Here is an 18431-nt window from a genome sequence, read left to right on the forward strand (position 1 = left end):
TGTTACAACGGGCTTGTTTCTTTAAATAGGTGGTGTTACAACGAGCCTGTCCTTGTAAATAGTTGGGGTTAAAACAAGCCTGTGCCTTTAAGTAGCTGGTGTTATAAACGAGCCTGTTCCTTTAAATAGCTGGTGATAAAACGAGCATGTTCCTTTAAGTAGCTGGTGTTATATCGAGCCTGTCCCTTTAAAGAACTGGTCTTAAAACGAGCCTGCCCCTTTAAGTTCTTGAAGCTAGTGTTACAACTAGCCTGTCTCTTTGAATACAAGCCTGTCCCTTAAAATAGCTGGTGTTACAACGAGTCTGTCCCTTTAAATAGGTTGTGTTACAACGAGCCTGTCCCTTTAAATAGCTGGTGTTAAAACGAGCCTGTCCCTTTAAGTAGCTGGTGCTACAACGGGCGTGTCCCTTTAAATAGCTGGTGTTAAGAGGAGACTGTCCCTTTAAATGGTCATGTTCAATGAGCCTGTATTTTATGTACTTTATGTAGCCATTTTTACGAGTCTGTCTCATTAAAAAATCGATTTGTTTATTTAGCAAAATAAAATAATGTTATTTTTTATTGCGTTAATAATGAAATCTATGTACACGTCATATTTTAGCCATAACACGCCTTCTTTAATAATATGTAACTGAATTAAGCCCGATTGAACTTAACAATTTTAATGTTCATATATACAATATAAAATAACATGTCACTAATGAAAACAAGTATCACAATAATTGCTACGGATACAGTGGTAAACCCGTATTAAGTATTTGTTTTATTGTAAAACGTTTAAAGTTCACAATCTTTTATCAAATCAAAACTTAGCCGAACATCAACCGTACCAGTTTTGAAATCGGTTTTGATAATATTCGCTAGTCAAATCGTGAAATTTTAGTTCAAATGATAAGCTATCTATCTATTAAATCCATTGTTAACCGTTTGCGAAATACAATGTGATATGCGTGAATGATGAAGGGTACACATATGAATGGATATAAGTTTTAAAAAATAATAAGTAAGTACATGTTTTATGCACAGACGGACAGACCGAATATTTTATTAGTGTCTCACTTTTGAATATAAAACTATATTAAAGCAGCAAAATGATTATATATATATATATTACAAAACAACTTTTGGGATTAATGCGTTGAAACTTTGATATACAAAAAGAGCGCATTCTGTTAACGTTGTTCTCATATTTGCGTATAAAGTGTTATTCTATTATATATAATAAGGATTATTTGTGTTTACTGTACTTGTATTTGCTTCCTTAAATGTTGTCACAAAATGTACAGGCAAGGTGGTCTATGAAGTGACAAAAAGTATGTCGTTTGTATACTTGCTGAACCCTATCAAAATACAACCAGAAAATGTTTTAGAACAGAAGTGAATGTTTGTAGATAGCTTGAAATTCAACTTTTTAATACATTTCAATGATAACATAGATCTTTATGTGTTACTGAAACAATTCATTATTTCATATGGATGAATGACACAGCCCAACGTTAATTAATTCACAAACCCTTCGAGTATTAACCAAAACTGCGTAACTGTTGATTTCAAATTATTGTATTTTCATATTAACAAATTTTTGAAAAGGTTATTGGAAACGATGATATTTTCTTTTTGTTGACCACACAGATAGCAAAGTGTATCTCGTAAGTGTCCTAATTGTGTGCGCATGTATGTAAATATTCACTGTTACATGTACTAATCATCTAACTGATACAGTGGCGATATCTTTTATTTGTGATGTCGATAACTTGTATTATATTACCGTTCTTATTTGTTTTTGTTTTTATATTTAACATGTGTTGCCTAGTATATATTGGAAATAAACAATCACAAAACTATATTTTGATACATATAAGCTCTGTAATTGCAATTATCATTATTCTTTTCATACAGGCTAACCAAATTTCAAACCCTTTTTGGGTAGATGTTTTGAGCAGCTTCTCACTTTATCGTAATAAACTAGAAGTAAACACAGAAGAACTCATGTTATATCCACTTTTTTATAATCCAAATATATTGATAGGAAGTAAAAGTTTTTTTTCTTTTATGGTTCGTAGCTGGATTTCATTGTTGAGGTGGTATATTAAAAATGATTCCTTTATATCTCTTGACGAATTAAATAAAATGTACACTTTGAAAATATATTTTATTCATTCTACTGGGGTGACAAGAGTATAGATACATTTGTTAAAATAAATTGTATATCTAGCCCTACCTAACAAATTATCAAACTTTTTTAGCACCCACTTTTACAACTTGTACTGGAAAAAGAAGCTTGTGCAAAAAGACTTTACATGATTCTAAATAAAATTAAAAAAAAGATGTGTTTATGAAACACTATGTCCCCCATATATTAGAACTTTGACATTGAAGGACGACCTTGACCTTTAAATTTCACCACTCAATATGTGCAGCTCCATGAGATACACATGCATGCCAAATATCAAGTTGCTATCTTCAATATTGCAAAAGGGTATATTGAGGGGTGAAAGCGAAACAGCTCTAAGTGCATTTTTCAAAATTTTACAGGAGAAGGTTAAAACTGTATCAAATAAACACAATAAACTATAAAGGCTTTATATTTTCAAGTTTGATAGAGAATATTCTTTTTAAATCACATTCTTAACAAACATTTTTGAATTTTTTGAAACAAAAAGTTATTTGAAAACAATGTCACTTAGACCCTTTTCGCATTGAAATTTCACATTTTTTGCACTTGGCATTAAGAGCGAAACAGGTCTAAGTGATTTTTAACCTAACTTAATTAATCAGTTTACAGTATTTATTTTATATAAAAATAATAATATTGCAAAAAATGGCACTTAGAACCTTTTCGCACTGAATAAATACTTTTTTCAACTTATTTTTTAAAACGAAAAATTTCTAAGCGACATTTAGTAACTTGAAAAAGTATTGAAAATTCTCACTTAATGGCAAATATTTGAAATTGAATACTTTTACATTTGTATAAAGGTATTTTTAAAATATATTTGAAAAAAACAACATACTTATAGCCATTTTTGCTCTAAACAGATAGCATAAATATATTGTTTTTATATAATTTAATAATGCTTAATATTCTATATGTTAAATGATGTTAAATGATGTTAGTTTATTCTTAATATTCATTTTTTGCAGTTGTTTTTTTGTCTAACCATGGGAGATGTACAAAAGTATACCGTTAAATGTCTCAACAACATAAAAAAATGTTTTGAATTCACAACAAACAATAAATAATAACAATTTTTTGTTGTGAGTATGTCCAACAATCAGTAACAAGTTAGAAATGGTGCATTGGGGACACTTCCGTGATAGTACCATACGTTGTTCATTCCTTTCTGATTTTGTATATATAAGGTGAAGTTTTCAATTAATTTTGCAACATTCTATCATTATTTGTGAAATAAATTCATGCTTTGGCAGATATTTTGCGTATTGTGTAAGCCTAAGCCATGTCATTATACAACACAATTTATACCAAAGTAATTAACAATTTTATATTGAAATGTAATATTTCATTTAACATTAAAACTATGAGTTAAGTGCATTCTTAGTTTTACTTACAGTAAATGCGGTATGTCTTGACATTTTTATAGAAAGTACACAATCAGAAGTCAAGCACACAACAACAACTTGCACCATCAAACTTTTTCCACTGAACACTAGTATTAGCATGGTGTTGTACGTCGGATGAACCTTTAAACACATAGTTACTTGAGAAGGGGCTTTTCCACTGGGATAACTGAACTGTTATCATGCAATTATTAGGCATGATAATCAGGCATGATAATCAAATTATCATGATTGATATACATTTACATCATTTAGTTGTTCGATTTCAACTGAACAACGTGTAACCCTCTGATGAACAACCACTGGCACACATAGCAAATCACATCACTCCTAAATCGTTACTTATTGTTCATCATCTACTAACACAGAAACAAAGCAAATCACATCACCCATAAATGGTAACTTATTGTTTAACATCCACCGGCACATATACCAAGCATATCACATCACTCCTGAATGGCTACTTATTGTTGTACATCCACTGGCACATATACCAAGCAAATCACATCACTCCTGAATGGCTACTTATTGTTGTACATCCACTGGCACATATACCAAGCAAATCACTTCACTCATACATGGTTGCGTATTGTTTAATATCCACTGGCACATAAACCAAGCAAATCACATCACTCCTGAATGGCTACTTATAGTTGTACATCCACCGGCACATATACCAAGCAATTCACATCACCCATTAATGGTTACTTATTGTTTAACATCCACCGGCTCATATACCAAGCAAATAACATTACTCCTGAATGGCTACTTATAGTTGTACATCCACTGGCACAAATACCAAGCAAATCACATCACTCCTGAATGGCTACTTATAGTTGTACATCCACTGGCACATAAACCAAGCAAATGACATCACTCCTGAATGGCTACTTATTTTTGTACATCCACTGGCACTTATACCAAGCAAATCACATCACTCCTGAATGGTTACTTATTGTTGTACATCCACTGGCACATATACCAAGCAAATCACATCACCCATAAATGGTTACTTATTGTTTAACATCCACTGGCACATATACCAAGCAAATCACATCACTCCTGAATGGCTACTTATTGTTGTACATCCACTGGCATATATACCAAGCAAATCACATAACTCCTGAATGGCTACTTATTGTTGTACATCCACTGGCATATATACCAAGCAAATCACATCACTCCTATATGGCTACTTATTGTTGTATATCCACAGACACAGATACCAAGTTAATCACATCACCCTTGAATGGTTACTTATTAACTAATGGTATCCACTCGCACATAAAGTAAGCGAATCACATAACTACTTAATTGGAAACTAACTGATTAGCAATCACCGACACAGAAACCAAGTTAATCACATCACTCCAAAATGGACATTAACTGATTAACATCCACTGGCACAGATACATGTACTAAGCAAATCACATCACAACAGAACTGAAACTAACTGATCAATAACATTTGACACAAATTCCACCCAAATCACACCACTCCTGAATGGAAACTTACTGATCTACATCAATAAGCACACTTACAAATCAAATCACATCACACCAGAATAGTAGCCAACTGATTCACGAATTATTTTCAGAGTTTCCTAAAAATTCATGTCTTTCCAGAAAAGTATTTAGTTGACCAACTAATTCACATCTCACCTCAGAAACAAATTCAGTGTTGGTAAATACCATAATATCAATAAAATTGCTGTCAAGTTTTTTTAATTTATATATCATAACTGTTATGTTTAACTTTCTTTATGATGTTGTATACAATAAACTAGGTACTAGGTAATTCTGAGAGAAGTATACAAAGATTTCAGGTATATGCAATTTAACAATTACATGTACATAACTTAATATTCAAATTATGATCACTTTAATAGTTTTATTCTTCTTGTTTTCTAAAACAAGATATTGTACATTAAGAAATTGGGCAGAGCTCAGAACAAATTTAGGCTAACATCTCTTTGAAATTCATTTCAAACTAAACTAGCTTTTCTGCAGTTATGCTTCATAAATTATGGATAAATAAAACGGAATGTTAAATAGCGTTTCAATGCTTATTAAATTGTCAAAAAAGTTAATTATAAATGTTACACATGAAAAGAATAATTTAAGAAAATGTGTAAATATCCAAATTCAGTGCGAAAAAGATCTTAGTGAACAATTTGATCAAAATGTGTTATTAGTTTTTATCAATTACAAAATATTATCTGTTCTGGAGGTTTTCAAAATACAAATTTATTATTTTTTGTAAATATATTCCTAAAATATTGATGAAAGTTTCATTTAGAATTTTTCTTAACGCTTAATACCTGAACGCGGAAGAGCTCTAAGTAGCACTTTACTGCACATAGATCCTTTTCGCACTAAAAAATATATTTAATTTCACTTAGAGCTTTAGGACAAATTTCTATTTTACTTTTATTTGATTGCCTGGAACTAACATATTTTAATACATAATGGGCATGGGAGTTGCGATACAAAATATACAAAAAGTCATTTTTTAAATGTCAGTTAGAACCGTTTCGCTTTCACCCCTCGATATTAAATGAGCGATTTTGACCCATATATTTGACCTTGACCTTGAACCATGACCTTAACCTTGACCTTTCACCACTCAACATGTGCAGCTCCAGTGAGATACACATGCATGCAAAATATAAAGTTGCTATCTTCAATATTGCAAAAGTTATGGCAAATGTTAACGTTGACGCAAACCAACAAAGCAACAAACCAACAAATAGACAGGGGAACAAAATATGTCCACCAGTATAGACTGGGAGACATAAAAACACAACCATCAGTTAAATCGAAATGGTCTACACAACGCAATACCATAATTAATTTAAAAGAATGGAACTGCGTATTTGAGCTACCCTTTTTTTTAATGACCAGTGATGTAAAGGTTAAGTGATGCCAATATTTGTTAATTCACAGGATTCTTGGAACAAATAGTATTTTGAATAAAATGAAAATTATGTAAGTTTTTTTTGCTGAACAAAGTGAGCAAAACTTAGAACATTTATTCTGAGAATGTCAGATTTGTAAAGCAATTATAGACGAAATTTTACCAGAACAATCTTTTCACCTCATTAACATGACAATCCTTCTACTTGGGTATTCAATTACGTCCGCAAGAACCATAGATAATGTCTACATATGCGTTACATATGTCGTTATGACTAAAGTTTTTAATATTATTAAACCAGTACTGCCATTTTCGTGCACCTCTTTACCTATGGAGTTCCACAATTATACTTCTAACAGTTTTTTAGATTGGTCGATACCAACTTTAAGAGCTTTGGCTTTTATGCCCTCCAATCGTCCACCACACATCAGTTGGATCTATCCACCTATGCAGTATTACGTCGCTGACGTCGTTCGTCAGAATCAGCGCGAGCCGTCCGTATTTAGCGCGTGCGGTCTGTATATATAAAGTGCCCATGCATAGAGCTTTGATTACCGCTTTACCATATTAAAGACCTGATCCGTTCATGTAGATAAAGGGCACGTATAGGTGAGGAACAATCAATTATATATAATATACTTGCATGGCGATAACATATTTATAGGACGCATTTTATTTTCCAATGTAGTTGTATTTGAATAGTTTGTAATGTTTGCATAAAATATTAAGAAAGATACATATCCCAGAAATGTATCAGAATAAACACGTGTGTTATTTACATCCCGCCGACAAGACATAACACAAAACGCCATTATAAATAAACCGAGACCAAAGGTGTTGTTTGGTTGAAAAGAAAAAGCATCAGGCTGTAATTTAAAGTAGTTTGAGCTCGAGACTCTAAATGTTTCTTTGGGGATTTGTTTGTCTATGTAATAACAAATATATTAACTTAGATGCTTTCATATGACCTCGTATAATACAATTGTTATTTTCACGGTTAAAACATTCTATGAGACCATTGTGGTTAATAACTCAACCAAGAATAAAAAGTCATTTCCTGACTAACCCTAGGGAATAATTAAACGCATTTAGGTTCCAAATTTTTAGAAGATGCGTGCAATTACCCACAATCTTACGTGATTTGCTCAAAAATACATTTTCTAGCCAATAAAGTAACAGCGGTTAGTAACCTTTGGCGGAATGGAGCCAACAGCAAAATTGATATTGGTTGTTGATACGGGAAAGTACCTCTTAGTTCATATAAGTCATTTTCTATATTTCCGATTCCGCTGTGACATTGTCTTGAAATTTGTTTTTCAACATCATGTCGAAAGAAAATGTAAGGGTAAAATATAACATTATGTGTTTATTGTCTGATTTGATATCAGGCTTATCTTCAGCCGACTTTAACATTTACACCGCCAACCTTTCCACATATCCAAACCCCGATTACTGGCTTCTAAGTCATCCGTTTACATTTTACGCAGTATGCAACCACGGCAAATTGGCTTATTTGCATCACATGAACCCATTTATACCACCGGTATTGAGAGGAGAACTTTAAAAAAAAAAGTACAATTAAAATGCAAGCCCTCGTGTTTTTTATGAAAATTATTTGCTTAATGTTCAAACATTGAAAAAGGCCACTTTGCAATAAGGCGGCTAATGAGCCGATATATGTAATTGGTTAAGTCTACGAAATGAAATACTAATAAAATGTGTATTACTTGCAAAACAGCGCGCATAATAAACATTCGTACAAGTAAACGCCGTAGGACTTTTTTCAGTTCTGCATGTTATCAAAAATATTTGTAGCTCTAACAATAAAAACAATTCAATTTTCAAGTGCCTATAAATCCAACAAAATAGTCAGATAATGATATGCAATATGTTGTTCAAGATTCTAATATATAATCTATTACATCGATTCAATACGGGGTAACATTTCTCTCTGATAAGTCGTGTAAACCTAACGCCGTATTAGATATAACAGCCTAGAACCTCAATACACATAAACTCATATTTCGGCATGTACAGAAGTCGCATATTTCGGCATGTACAGAAGTCTCATATTTCGGCATGTACAGAAGTCTCATATTTCGGCATGTACAGAAGTCTCTTCCTAGTCGAAGTAAAAATATTTATATGAGCACCGTTCTGGAAAAATTGGCTGGCTTAACGCATGTGCGTAAAGTGTCATCCCAGATTAGCGTGTGCAGTCCGCACAGGCTAATCAGGGACTAAACTTTCCGCTTGTATGACATTTTTCGTTTAAATGAAGTCTCTTCTAAGAAAAAAAACAATTTGGGCGGAAAGTGTCGTAACTAATTAGCCTGTGCGGATTGCACAGGCTAATCTGGGATGACACTTTACGCGCATGCAATATGCCCAGTTTTCTTAAAACATGACTAATATGGTCGTTTAAATACTAATTGTCAATCTTACTGATCTCTGGTGAAGTTTGAATGATGCATAATTAATACGACTTACTTGATTCGTGTTATTGTAACATCTATTTAATATAGTTCATGATATGGGCCATTCTCTGTAAACAGGGGGTTTAATGCATGTGCGTGAAGTGTCGTTCCAGATTAGCCTGTGCAGTCCGCACGGGCTATTTAGAGAAGAAACATTCCATCTTAATGATATTTCTTTGTTAAAAGAAAGTCTCTTCTTAGAAAAAATAAATCCCGTTTAGGCGAAAAGTTTACTTCCAGATTAGCCTTTGCGGAATGTTTTTACGCACATGCATTAAACCCCCCTTTTCACAGAGCGCGGTTAATATGAATTGCACTTCGGGCCTATATAGTTTATTGTTAATTATAAATTGAAAACCCAAGTTCGTGTCCTTGAGTATAAACAAGTATATGATAAACATTTTAATTTCACAAATCAACATATAATATTTTACTCTAAACAATTATAATCATATTGATGTTTTGAAATATAATTAATATAATATAATAGATATCAAAAAGACGTTTTAAATATAAATCATTACACATAAATATCTTGTTTTAAACATTCGTCACTGTCGACAACGAAATACAATTAAACACTACCGCACAGTGCAAGTAAGTTACATGTATGTGTAATACAGAAAGTGACTTATTCGTGCAACCTCCGCGCAGAGATTTGAATGGAACTAGCACAGCTGCATGCAATATCTGTTTTCATAATCTACCAAGTGATGATAGCCGAGCTACGTGGAACAATAATGTTTCCGTTGTTATTTTTGTTTTTTAATTAAGGGAATTTATTTTTTAATTATGAACCTAGGCGTAAACACTATTTTTAAAATATATTAGAAAATGATACTTCTTTTTTATATAATACCTAAACTACCAAATAAATTCTACCAAATCTGGTACATGTAGGATTTTCTTGTGATGGCAGAGATGATACGCGTGAGCATGGAACGGCATCTCTTCGTGGAGATTACTTTTCGTGAACATTTACCACGAGCGAGCCATATTAAGCAAGCGCATATTATGTAATACCTGTCCGTATACTTCTGCGTGTCTATTTCACATTAAATTGACCTCGACCGGCAATATTGATAAATAATAAAATACAAACTCATATAAGGTAACAGATTCAGTCGTCAGTGTATGCTACGTGACAGAAAGGCTGTCAGTATTAAAACTGTGTTCCTTTTTTTCTATTGTAGGTACCACGATATGAATCACCCGACAACATACTTTGCTGTTGCGCTTATTCTTAACAGTGTAATCACATGTTTGTTGGCCAGCAATGATTACTTCGTCGACTTGACAATTTGCAATCCATTAAATGGTAGCCAACCGCAAGGTATGCACCCCGCAATTCTATTTTAGGTATCCTCCCTTGACATGCAAGTTATGGAATCAGATTAAGAAACTGACGCTGACAGTTACAGAACTTTCAGGCTTTTGGATAAAACAATTGTATAGCGTCGATGCTTTATTCAAACTCACACAGGTTCCAATTTATAACATCAATTTTCGAAAATGCTGTTATCTTATATGACATTTAATATTAACAAATGTCGGTCCTTTTCAGAGCACGCCATGTGAACAATTTTGCTTAAGCAGTTTCCAGTTTCTCAACATTCAACATAAATGTCAATTAAAATCAGTTTTGCCACCGAAAGTGAAGGTTTTTGTTCAACGTAAATTTAAGCGAACACGACAATTGGCTTAAAAATAACGATACCGGATGCATATACAACACTCTTAAAAAATGTTTGTGACCTTTTCATATTGAAATGACTTCTTTTTCACTCTAAAAACATCACTAAAATATACAGTTTATCTGTAGGAATTTGTCACTAGCTGTTACGTCGTATATATGCAAAGAAAAAAAGGTTTCTCATTCATAAAAGGAATATCATTTTAAATTGAACAACTTGAACTTATATTGTTGTCAATTTATCAAACTTTCGAACACTTTGTTTTACTCATGTTGATGCATTATTTTATGTCAGTTTTAATCGCATGTCAGGAATGTTTATATAAAAGTTAAGGAGATGCTGTCGCGCCTCAGACTGCATGATGTGAGAACTCTTAAAGTTTGCCAGCACTTCTACCTAATTATCTTCTTTATTTATATTATATATGGCTGAATTTTGAAATATGGCCGTAACGGGGCTTGAACCCGCGCCACCTTAGTAAACGCACGTGTACCAACCACTGCGCTTGCCTGGCAGCCTAAAGCGTATCAGACATTTACCAATCATTGGTTTTTGTTTTAAAGATGTCCTACAGTGCGATTTATTCAATTTATTTCACTTCAGGAATCGTCATGCTAAATAACAGTTAGGCCATTTTGGCAATATGTTAAATTCTTTGAATAACTAGCGCTTAGAGAATCCGGTTCTCGCGCAAGGTACATTCCCGGGTGCCTTAATGCACTCACAGTTGTTCAAATTGTTAATATATTTGCAAGTTAAACATTAATTCATAACCATAAAGTAACGCAATCCTACAAATAATAATGCAATTGCGCGAATTGGTCATAACTCTACAGGTAAGTTCCATTGATAGAGCGATTGAATAAAATCTCCGCATTGCGAGTTCGAACCTGGTCCGGCCACTTGCGGATTGGTCATGGAACTGTTTCAAGTACAAAAATAACTATTGTCTTAATCATTAAGAAGGATATCCCTCAACGTGTGTTTTACTTTGGCCTTATTAATATTCGCCTTGACGTAGAAGCTTAAAAGTCGGCTCGTGAAAATCATCACCCATTTTGCTTTTTAATATACGTTTAATTTCATTTAATTATAACTGTGGTGAGTTAAAGATAACTGTATGGATTAAGGTTTCTGTCTGAATTAACAACATCCGCCCTGAATAAAATAACGCTGGGGCAAGCCTTACAGTTTAATTAATCGAAGTATTGCTATATAACCATACGAGATTCGGCAATAACCGGATATGATAGTAACAATCGATTGCATTGTGCGAAACGATTTCTAGACGAATGTTCACGTTGTAAGCATCGCGTTGCCTTGTATACGTACATGTACAATACCACAGGAGGTAAACACGAATGTGTTAACCCTAATTTTCACTGTGGAGTTTCATTTGTTATATGTTTAAAGAAATAATTATTATCGTATGTATTAAAATGTCTGCATACACATAAATGTATGTGTTTATTTCAAAGTAAGATAAGTCAGATTGTTTCAATGTATCAAATGCATGAATGTACTCAAATTACTCGGACATTAAATAACAATATGTATGTCTCGTTAGATATGAGTATGTTCCACATAATTGTTAATATCAATCTAAAGGTCATACTATTGTTTTTTAAATAGTTATGCTGGTTAATAAGTTAAAAGCTATAACGGTATTTCATGTGGATGTTTCTGTCCAGTACTGGTACCAGCGCCTAATCTGCCGAAGGGATTTTCCACGAGAATACAATGGACATGGCTAGAGAAAGACTCCACAGTAGACGTCTTGGAGGTGTTCAATGGCGTAACACAGAAGGGATCCCAGATTATCTACATGGAGGGTCAAACCATTCAAGTCATACAAAACTACAAAGAGCAACAATATATCAGTTACACACAAGGTACCAATGCTAATTGTCTCACACGAATCATGTAGAAATACATTAGCAGGATTCCGATACCATCCATATGTCGAGTTATTTCAAGAACTTGTTAATTCACTGATAACTAGAACGTCGGTTGCAATGAAATCTCAAAGGCATTAAATGTAATTGAAAAAAAAACAATTTGATTTACAGGCGACATGTGTATTTCTTTACTTCCTGCGATGATGCTTAAAAGAGCGAACGTAGAAAAATAGAACGATTTAATTAACGAACCATCGTTTCATCTTAACCACTTGCAAAAAGTTTATTGTTACTTTTAGATTGCATGTTTATCGGCGTTTCATAAGTAATTAAGGCTCATTTCCTAAGATATCCCCTAATGATTTTTAACAAGTGCGTTAATTGCATCTTCAGATAATCGAGGAAATTATACAAGACTCATACAAAATTTTTTTATTTGCTTCACTCGATTTTAAATGAAGTCATGATTAGTTTTTTACGACGTATCTTGTTTTCGCTGAAAAGTATATCATGCTTGTCATGCTTGTTATTATAATTGTTATTTTACCAAGCACTTACTTATGTTCGATGGACGGAATCTTAAGTGTACAAACAATTACGTAAATTAAGATTAACCAAAGGACAAATTAATCAGTCATATATTAAAAACGATAAACATTGCCACCAGTGGCTTAAACAAAATGCAACACTGGTTACGAAGCGATATTAATGCACACATGTTTTCCATATGTTGAAATAGATGCGATGTACTTTTACATACATGATAGTAAGACCTAATGTACTTATACACAATGTTTTCAGCTAACGGATGCAACGTCCGTGGTTTGGGCACTTTCGAGTTTTATGATAACAAATTGTGGCTGTCATCCATGATATCCTTGTATGGAGCTGCAAAGTCTGCTCAACCAGTAAGAAACGTGTCTTGTTCTGAGAAAACTGGGCAAAATGCATGTGCGTAAAGTGTCGTCCCAGATTAGCCTGTGCAGTCCGCACAGGCTAATCAGGGAAGACACTTTCCGCTTTAATGGTAGTTTTCGTTTAAAGGTTGTCCCTATTTACCGAAAGTCTAGTTTAAGCGGAAGTGTCGTCCCTGATAAACTATGCGGACTGCACAGGCTAATCTGGGACGACACTTCACGCACATGCATTTTGCCCAGTTTTCTCAAAACAACACAGAAATAGTCTAAATGTTTACCCGGGCCTGGGTCCTGTAAATTTTAACAGCCAGTTAAGCTAATGGAGTGTTCAAAACAGAGATTATATGGTAACAGCAGCATTCATATGCAACTTATGTGTTGTTAACATTAGACACGCAGAACATAGGTATTTCACTTCATTACAAACATAAATCAATCACAACTTATGTGTTGTTAACATTAGACACGCAAAACATAGGTATATTACTTCATTTCAAACATAAATCAATCACATAATATCGTTATAAGCTTCATGAGCATTTTTAACTCAGATTTTGCGTTAAAAACTAAAGCAAGCATTTGCCATGTGTATCGTATTGATTTACGGAGTGTTGGATATCGTTCATTTCATTAAAAAAAAAACTATATATTTTATTTCGTGTTTCATTTACAAGTGGTATAATATTGTAATAATGTTGATAATTATGTGACTAACGTATTCCATATATAACTCAGAATAAATAAAGACCATTACATTGTTTATTTAATTTAATATACATTTATTTTATTTTAATATAAATATTTAAGGTCTATAATGGGACGTCGACTGTTCGGGGAGTGGATACAAAGAAATACGTTGCATGTATGTGGCTATATCAGTTCAACATAACAGTACAGGTGGAAATGCATTTTTCAAGTAAGGAATGTTTTTCTCTTTGATTGTTTATTAAATAAGTATGTAAAGACGCAAGAAATCGATGAAAAATAATCATGGTAATATCTTAATGCAACTGAGACCTATCTTAGCTTATTGTATCACGCAAATGATGATTTGCTACTCTTATTTCAAGTACTGACCTTGGACTGTTGCCAGTAACGTACACGAAATATTCAACAGATCACACACATACGTTCATTGTACACTATATTCTAGTTCTTTACCATGGAAGGCTGTTGTTTTACAAATGGCAATACACTTTTTCGCAGACAATTGGGCGATGCCTATATCTACGCCAGATGTGTTTGCCCCGGTGCGTTTTGTCCTAAGAGGAAGCACGTCTCCAAATGACACGGTCCAGGGCAGAATTCCTTTTACTGTGATAGGAGACTTCAGTGAGTACAAGCCATTCCTGCCTGACGACGAAACAGAAATGAAAATGCAGGTACGCCTAAATGTGTTCAGTAAATAATATATTTGACGTTGTGGTTAATTTAAAACACATGTTCTTGCACGCTTCTTTGCCATGTTATTTTGCAAAAAAACAAAAAAGATTTTAAGTCAGATCGTATTGATACAACGCGTTGTTTACGGAAGGATTCAGTTTACCTCGAACCGAAACTTCGTTTGTATACTGTCGAATCATTTACAAATATTGTAGATAGGTAATATATCGACACAATTGGTTTAAAACAGAACATTCAATTACAGCTGCCAGCTGGAACATTTTGTCCCGGGCGCTTTTCTATAACACCACTCAACCCTCTGCCGACAAGCTTTAGTGTGATCCAGGAACGGATTGATTCAACACGTGATACCACCACTGTGACTTATGAAGAGGTAAATACATTTCAATGATGCATTTGTTTCTGTTTTTGCCATCATGGAAATCTGTGAAACTTGAAAATTATAAACATAATGCATAACGCAGATGGCATTGATTGAATATCCATTAATATTAATATTAATTTATAACGCAATAAGTCAATAAAGCATCCAACGAACAAACCCGTTGTGTCAACAATCAAGTTATAGAACAAATGAAAAGTTTTTGAAAATATTTCGAAGGATTTTACTTTCAAAACCTTTATATCAATCGAATAGTATATTCATCGCTAAAAGTAAACATTTGCGGTCAATACAAGCAAAGAGATGTTAACTAACACTTTATTAACCTAAGCAATGTTGAATGACTTTTCTGTTGTGCATTTTATTCGTTTCCGTAGATCTGGTTTGATAAAGACAAGAGGCTAGTGAGACGAGACTACAAATCGGCCGATGGTTCGGACCCAGATCCTACAACGCAGATATTCGACTTTAACCTAGGTAATTTGTTCTATTGACATAACGCTAAACGATCCTTGTAATTGCTTATTTGTATACGTGTTGCGTGAAAAAAAGTTATTACGAAAACTAAATAATAATTAAATGTCGTAAGATGAAATTAATATAAGGTCTAATTGCCTTTTATGCAGTTTTTTTAAATAAAACGTATACATAATTAGATATGGACTTGGCGAATTCATGAATATATTATTGGTTAAGGTATACACTTATAACGCAGGCGACTACTGACATTATTATAACAATCAAATAATATTGCAAACATACATTTCGCATATTATCCATAAGAAGAACACTTCGGCAAACAAAGGTAAAATACAGAAGATATATCATCTTGCACTTGATTAAATTCTAGATATCGTTGCCAATATATTTCCGCAGGTATTCACTACAGCATCGACACGTATATGGGCACATGTGATCCAGTGGCCTTACTGGACACGGAAGACCTGTACGTTCTACCAGGCCCCAACAACACCGTCCGCATGATGACTAGTGAAGAGTTCTTTCATGTTAAAGATGCGTTGTCACAATATGTGGGGACGGTAGGATTTACATCGTATAATACGTGTAGGATAAATAAATATATTAGCACAAGGTCGTAATAAGTTTGTAATAAATTAAAGGAATATATACGCTACCATGCTGGTAGTATCATGATTAGAAAATTTAAGGCATAATTACGCTACCATGTTGGTATGACGAAAACTTCATTTCAACATGTTACACCGATGTATTGTCTTTCGTTACATTCACGGAGTTCGGTACATTATCATCATTGTATACGATAGTTTCGAGTAAAACAAGATACACGTCTTAATCTGTTTAACTTCGTAATGTATATTGTGTCAATGACATTTCAACAGCGGATAACGCGTGGGGTTAGATGCGATGTTTGGGTAGGACTGTACGTAGATGTTGACTCAATGAGGAACTACACAATAGAGTGGTACTTCACTGTGGTAAGAGATTTACACTAAAAAAATGACACTTCACTGGGGTAAGTTATCTTTTCTGTTTACTGTGTTTATTGATCCACACCATCTAGAGGTATTTTTCTTGGGTAAGTGAACTACACCATACAGCAGTACTTACCTATGGTAAGTGGATTAAACCATCTAGAGGTATTATGCCGGGGGTAAGTGAAATACACCATAAAGAAGTATTAATTAATTTCTTTATTGAATACCGTGGAATTATGTTGTAAGCGCATGATACCGTTCTTGTGGAAGGTAAGTTAAACCATTTACACATTATGAATCGTACAGGTATCTATGTTACAAGATTAGGTTTAAATATCTAATGAAATCGATTAAATCCAGCATATTACATAACAAATAGTGTAACACAACATTATTTGTGGTTCCCATTATATTGAGCTAAGTCTTATACGTATTCAAGATACATGTTCAAATATCGACGTTGGATTTATCTGCAGGATAGCGTTGTAGAAGGAGTTGGCGGGATAATACAACCGGCCTCCCTGTTTCGTTACGATATTTGGCAGGTGGAACATTTTTATTACACAATGGTTCCACGAGTTTTTTCAATGCTTTGGTAAAACGTAATCTTGCTATTTACTTTGCGACGAACGTGATCTTTAAATTTGTCCAAATACTAAATATAACAAATTTTTGGGAATATATAAATATTTTTTCTTAATGTATTCTAATCTTATAATTAAAACGTGTTGTGGTCTTTTATCGCAAAGGAACTGTGCAAGCAAAACTGAATCGTGTTTGTTTTTGGAAAAATTATAAATTTAAATAAAATGACATATTTGTTTTCTCTTTTAGTAACCAGTTTATATGTGCGAAATAACTGTATAGATATAAAATTGTATTACACGATTTTAATCGTCTATTATAAATGTATATGTCTGTGTACGGTATTCAATACATTTCTGGTGATGTTTATACTTGGAATATTGTTGTGTTTTTCAGGGTCAGGGTCAGCCAACAGTGTTCAATATTTTGAAAATGAACAAGGAGAAACCGCTACAAGAAGTCTTTGATGTTTCACAATGCTATCAGTTTGCTTCCAAAGCTCGTATTCTTATTTATTTTTCGGGTAATTGTTTGAAATAAAGATATTTTGGAATGCATGCAATAATCAAGCGTTAGTATATGCAAGTAATGTATTGAATGTGTAAAAACTGATAAATGGAATTCGTTAATTATAACCCTGTTTCTTGAAATGAGACTACTTATGTAATTATGCCGTTCGCTAAATGAAAATTTAACAAAACTCGTTTATAGTGCCTCAAAAAGCTAAGATTTAGTGCTATGTTGTATATTACAAATCCAGTAACAAAATAGTAAATTAATTTATTTATTTTAATCTTCACATGCTGTTAACTTTGATAAACAATGCCATGAAGTGACAATTCTTATTTTACTTGTGTGTTGTGTGATTAATTCTTTCCTGAACGTGTGTCAGCTTTGCCATCAAACGATCTTAATCATAAATGCTAGGGATTGACCGTACTGATGCGGTCACCCTGCTTAAATCTTGGTTATGTTTTATATTGTCTAGAGTTAGAGAGGTTGTTGGCAATTGGCTTTAACTAAAAGACATTTCCCTCCTGAGCAAATTTCTGGAGTTTAGTTACATCTATATATTGGCAAACTGCGCGTGTTAAATAAATTCCAAAGCTTGACATTATAA

The 18431-nt window shown here is 33.4% G+C and overlaps 1 protein-coding gene across 2 annotated transcripts in view; it reads left to right on the forward strand.

Moving 5' to 3' along the window:
• Positions 1 to 826: 826 nt before the first annotated feature.
• LOC127845940 (uncharacterized) overlaps positions 827 to 18431 on the forward strand; it is a 24959-nt gene continuing 7354 nt past the window's right edge. The window contains exons 1-12 of one of the 2 annotated variants that reach the window (XM_052377129.1): positions 827 to 1005; positions 10168 to 10307; positions 12360 to 12560; positions 13368 to 13474; positions 14291 to 14399; positions 14690 to 14865; positions 15132 to 15260; positions 15647 to 15746; positions 16146 to 16309; positions 16631 to 16726; positions 17203 to 17271; positions 17708 to 17834. In XM_052377129.1, the coding sequence (XP_052233089.1) occupies positions 10178 to 10307; positions 12360 to 12560; positions 13368 to 13474; positions 14291 to 14399; positions 14690 to 14865; positions 15132 to 15260; positions 15647 to 15746; positions 16146 to 16309; positions 16631 to 16726; positions 17203 to 17271; positions 17708 to 17834 (1408 nt within the window). In that variant the 5' untranslated portion in view covers positions 827 to 1005; positions 10168 to 10177. The remainder of the gene's footprint in view (positions 1006 to 10167; positions 10308 to 12359; positions 12561 to 13367; positions 13475 to 14290; positions 14400 to 14689; positions 14866 to 15131; positions 15261 to 15646; positions 15747 to 16145; positions 16310 to 16630; positions 16727 to 17202; positions 17272 to 17707; positions 17835 to 18431) is intronic. The other variant, XM_052377122.1, reaches the window with a different exon arrangement.

Source organism: Dreissena polymorpha, chromosome 1 (assembly GCF_020536995.1).
Source record: "Dreissena polymorpha isolate Duluth1 chromosome 1, UMN_Dpol_1.0, whole genome shotgun sequence".
NCBI lineage: Eukaryota > Metazoa > Mollusca > Bivalvia > Myida > Dreissenidae > Dreissena > Dreissena polymorpha.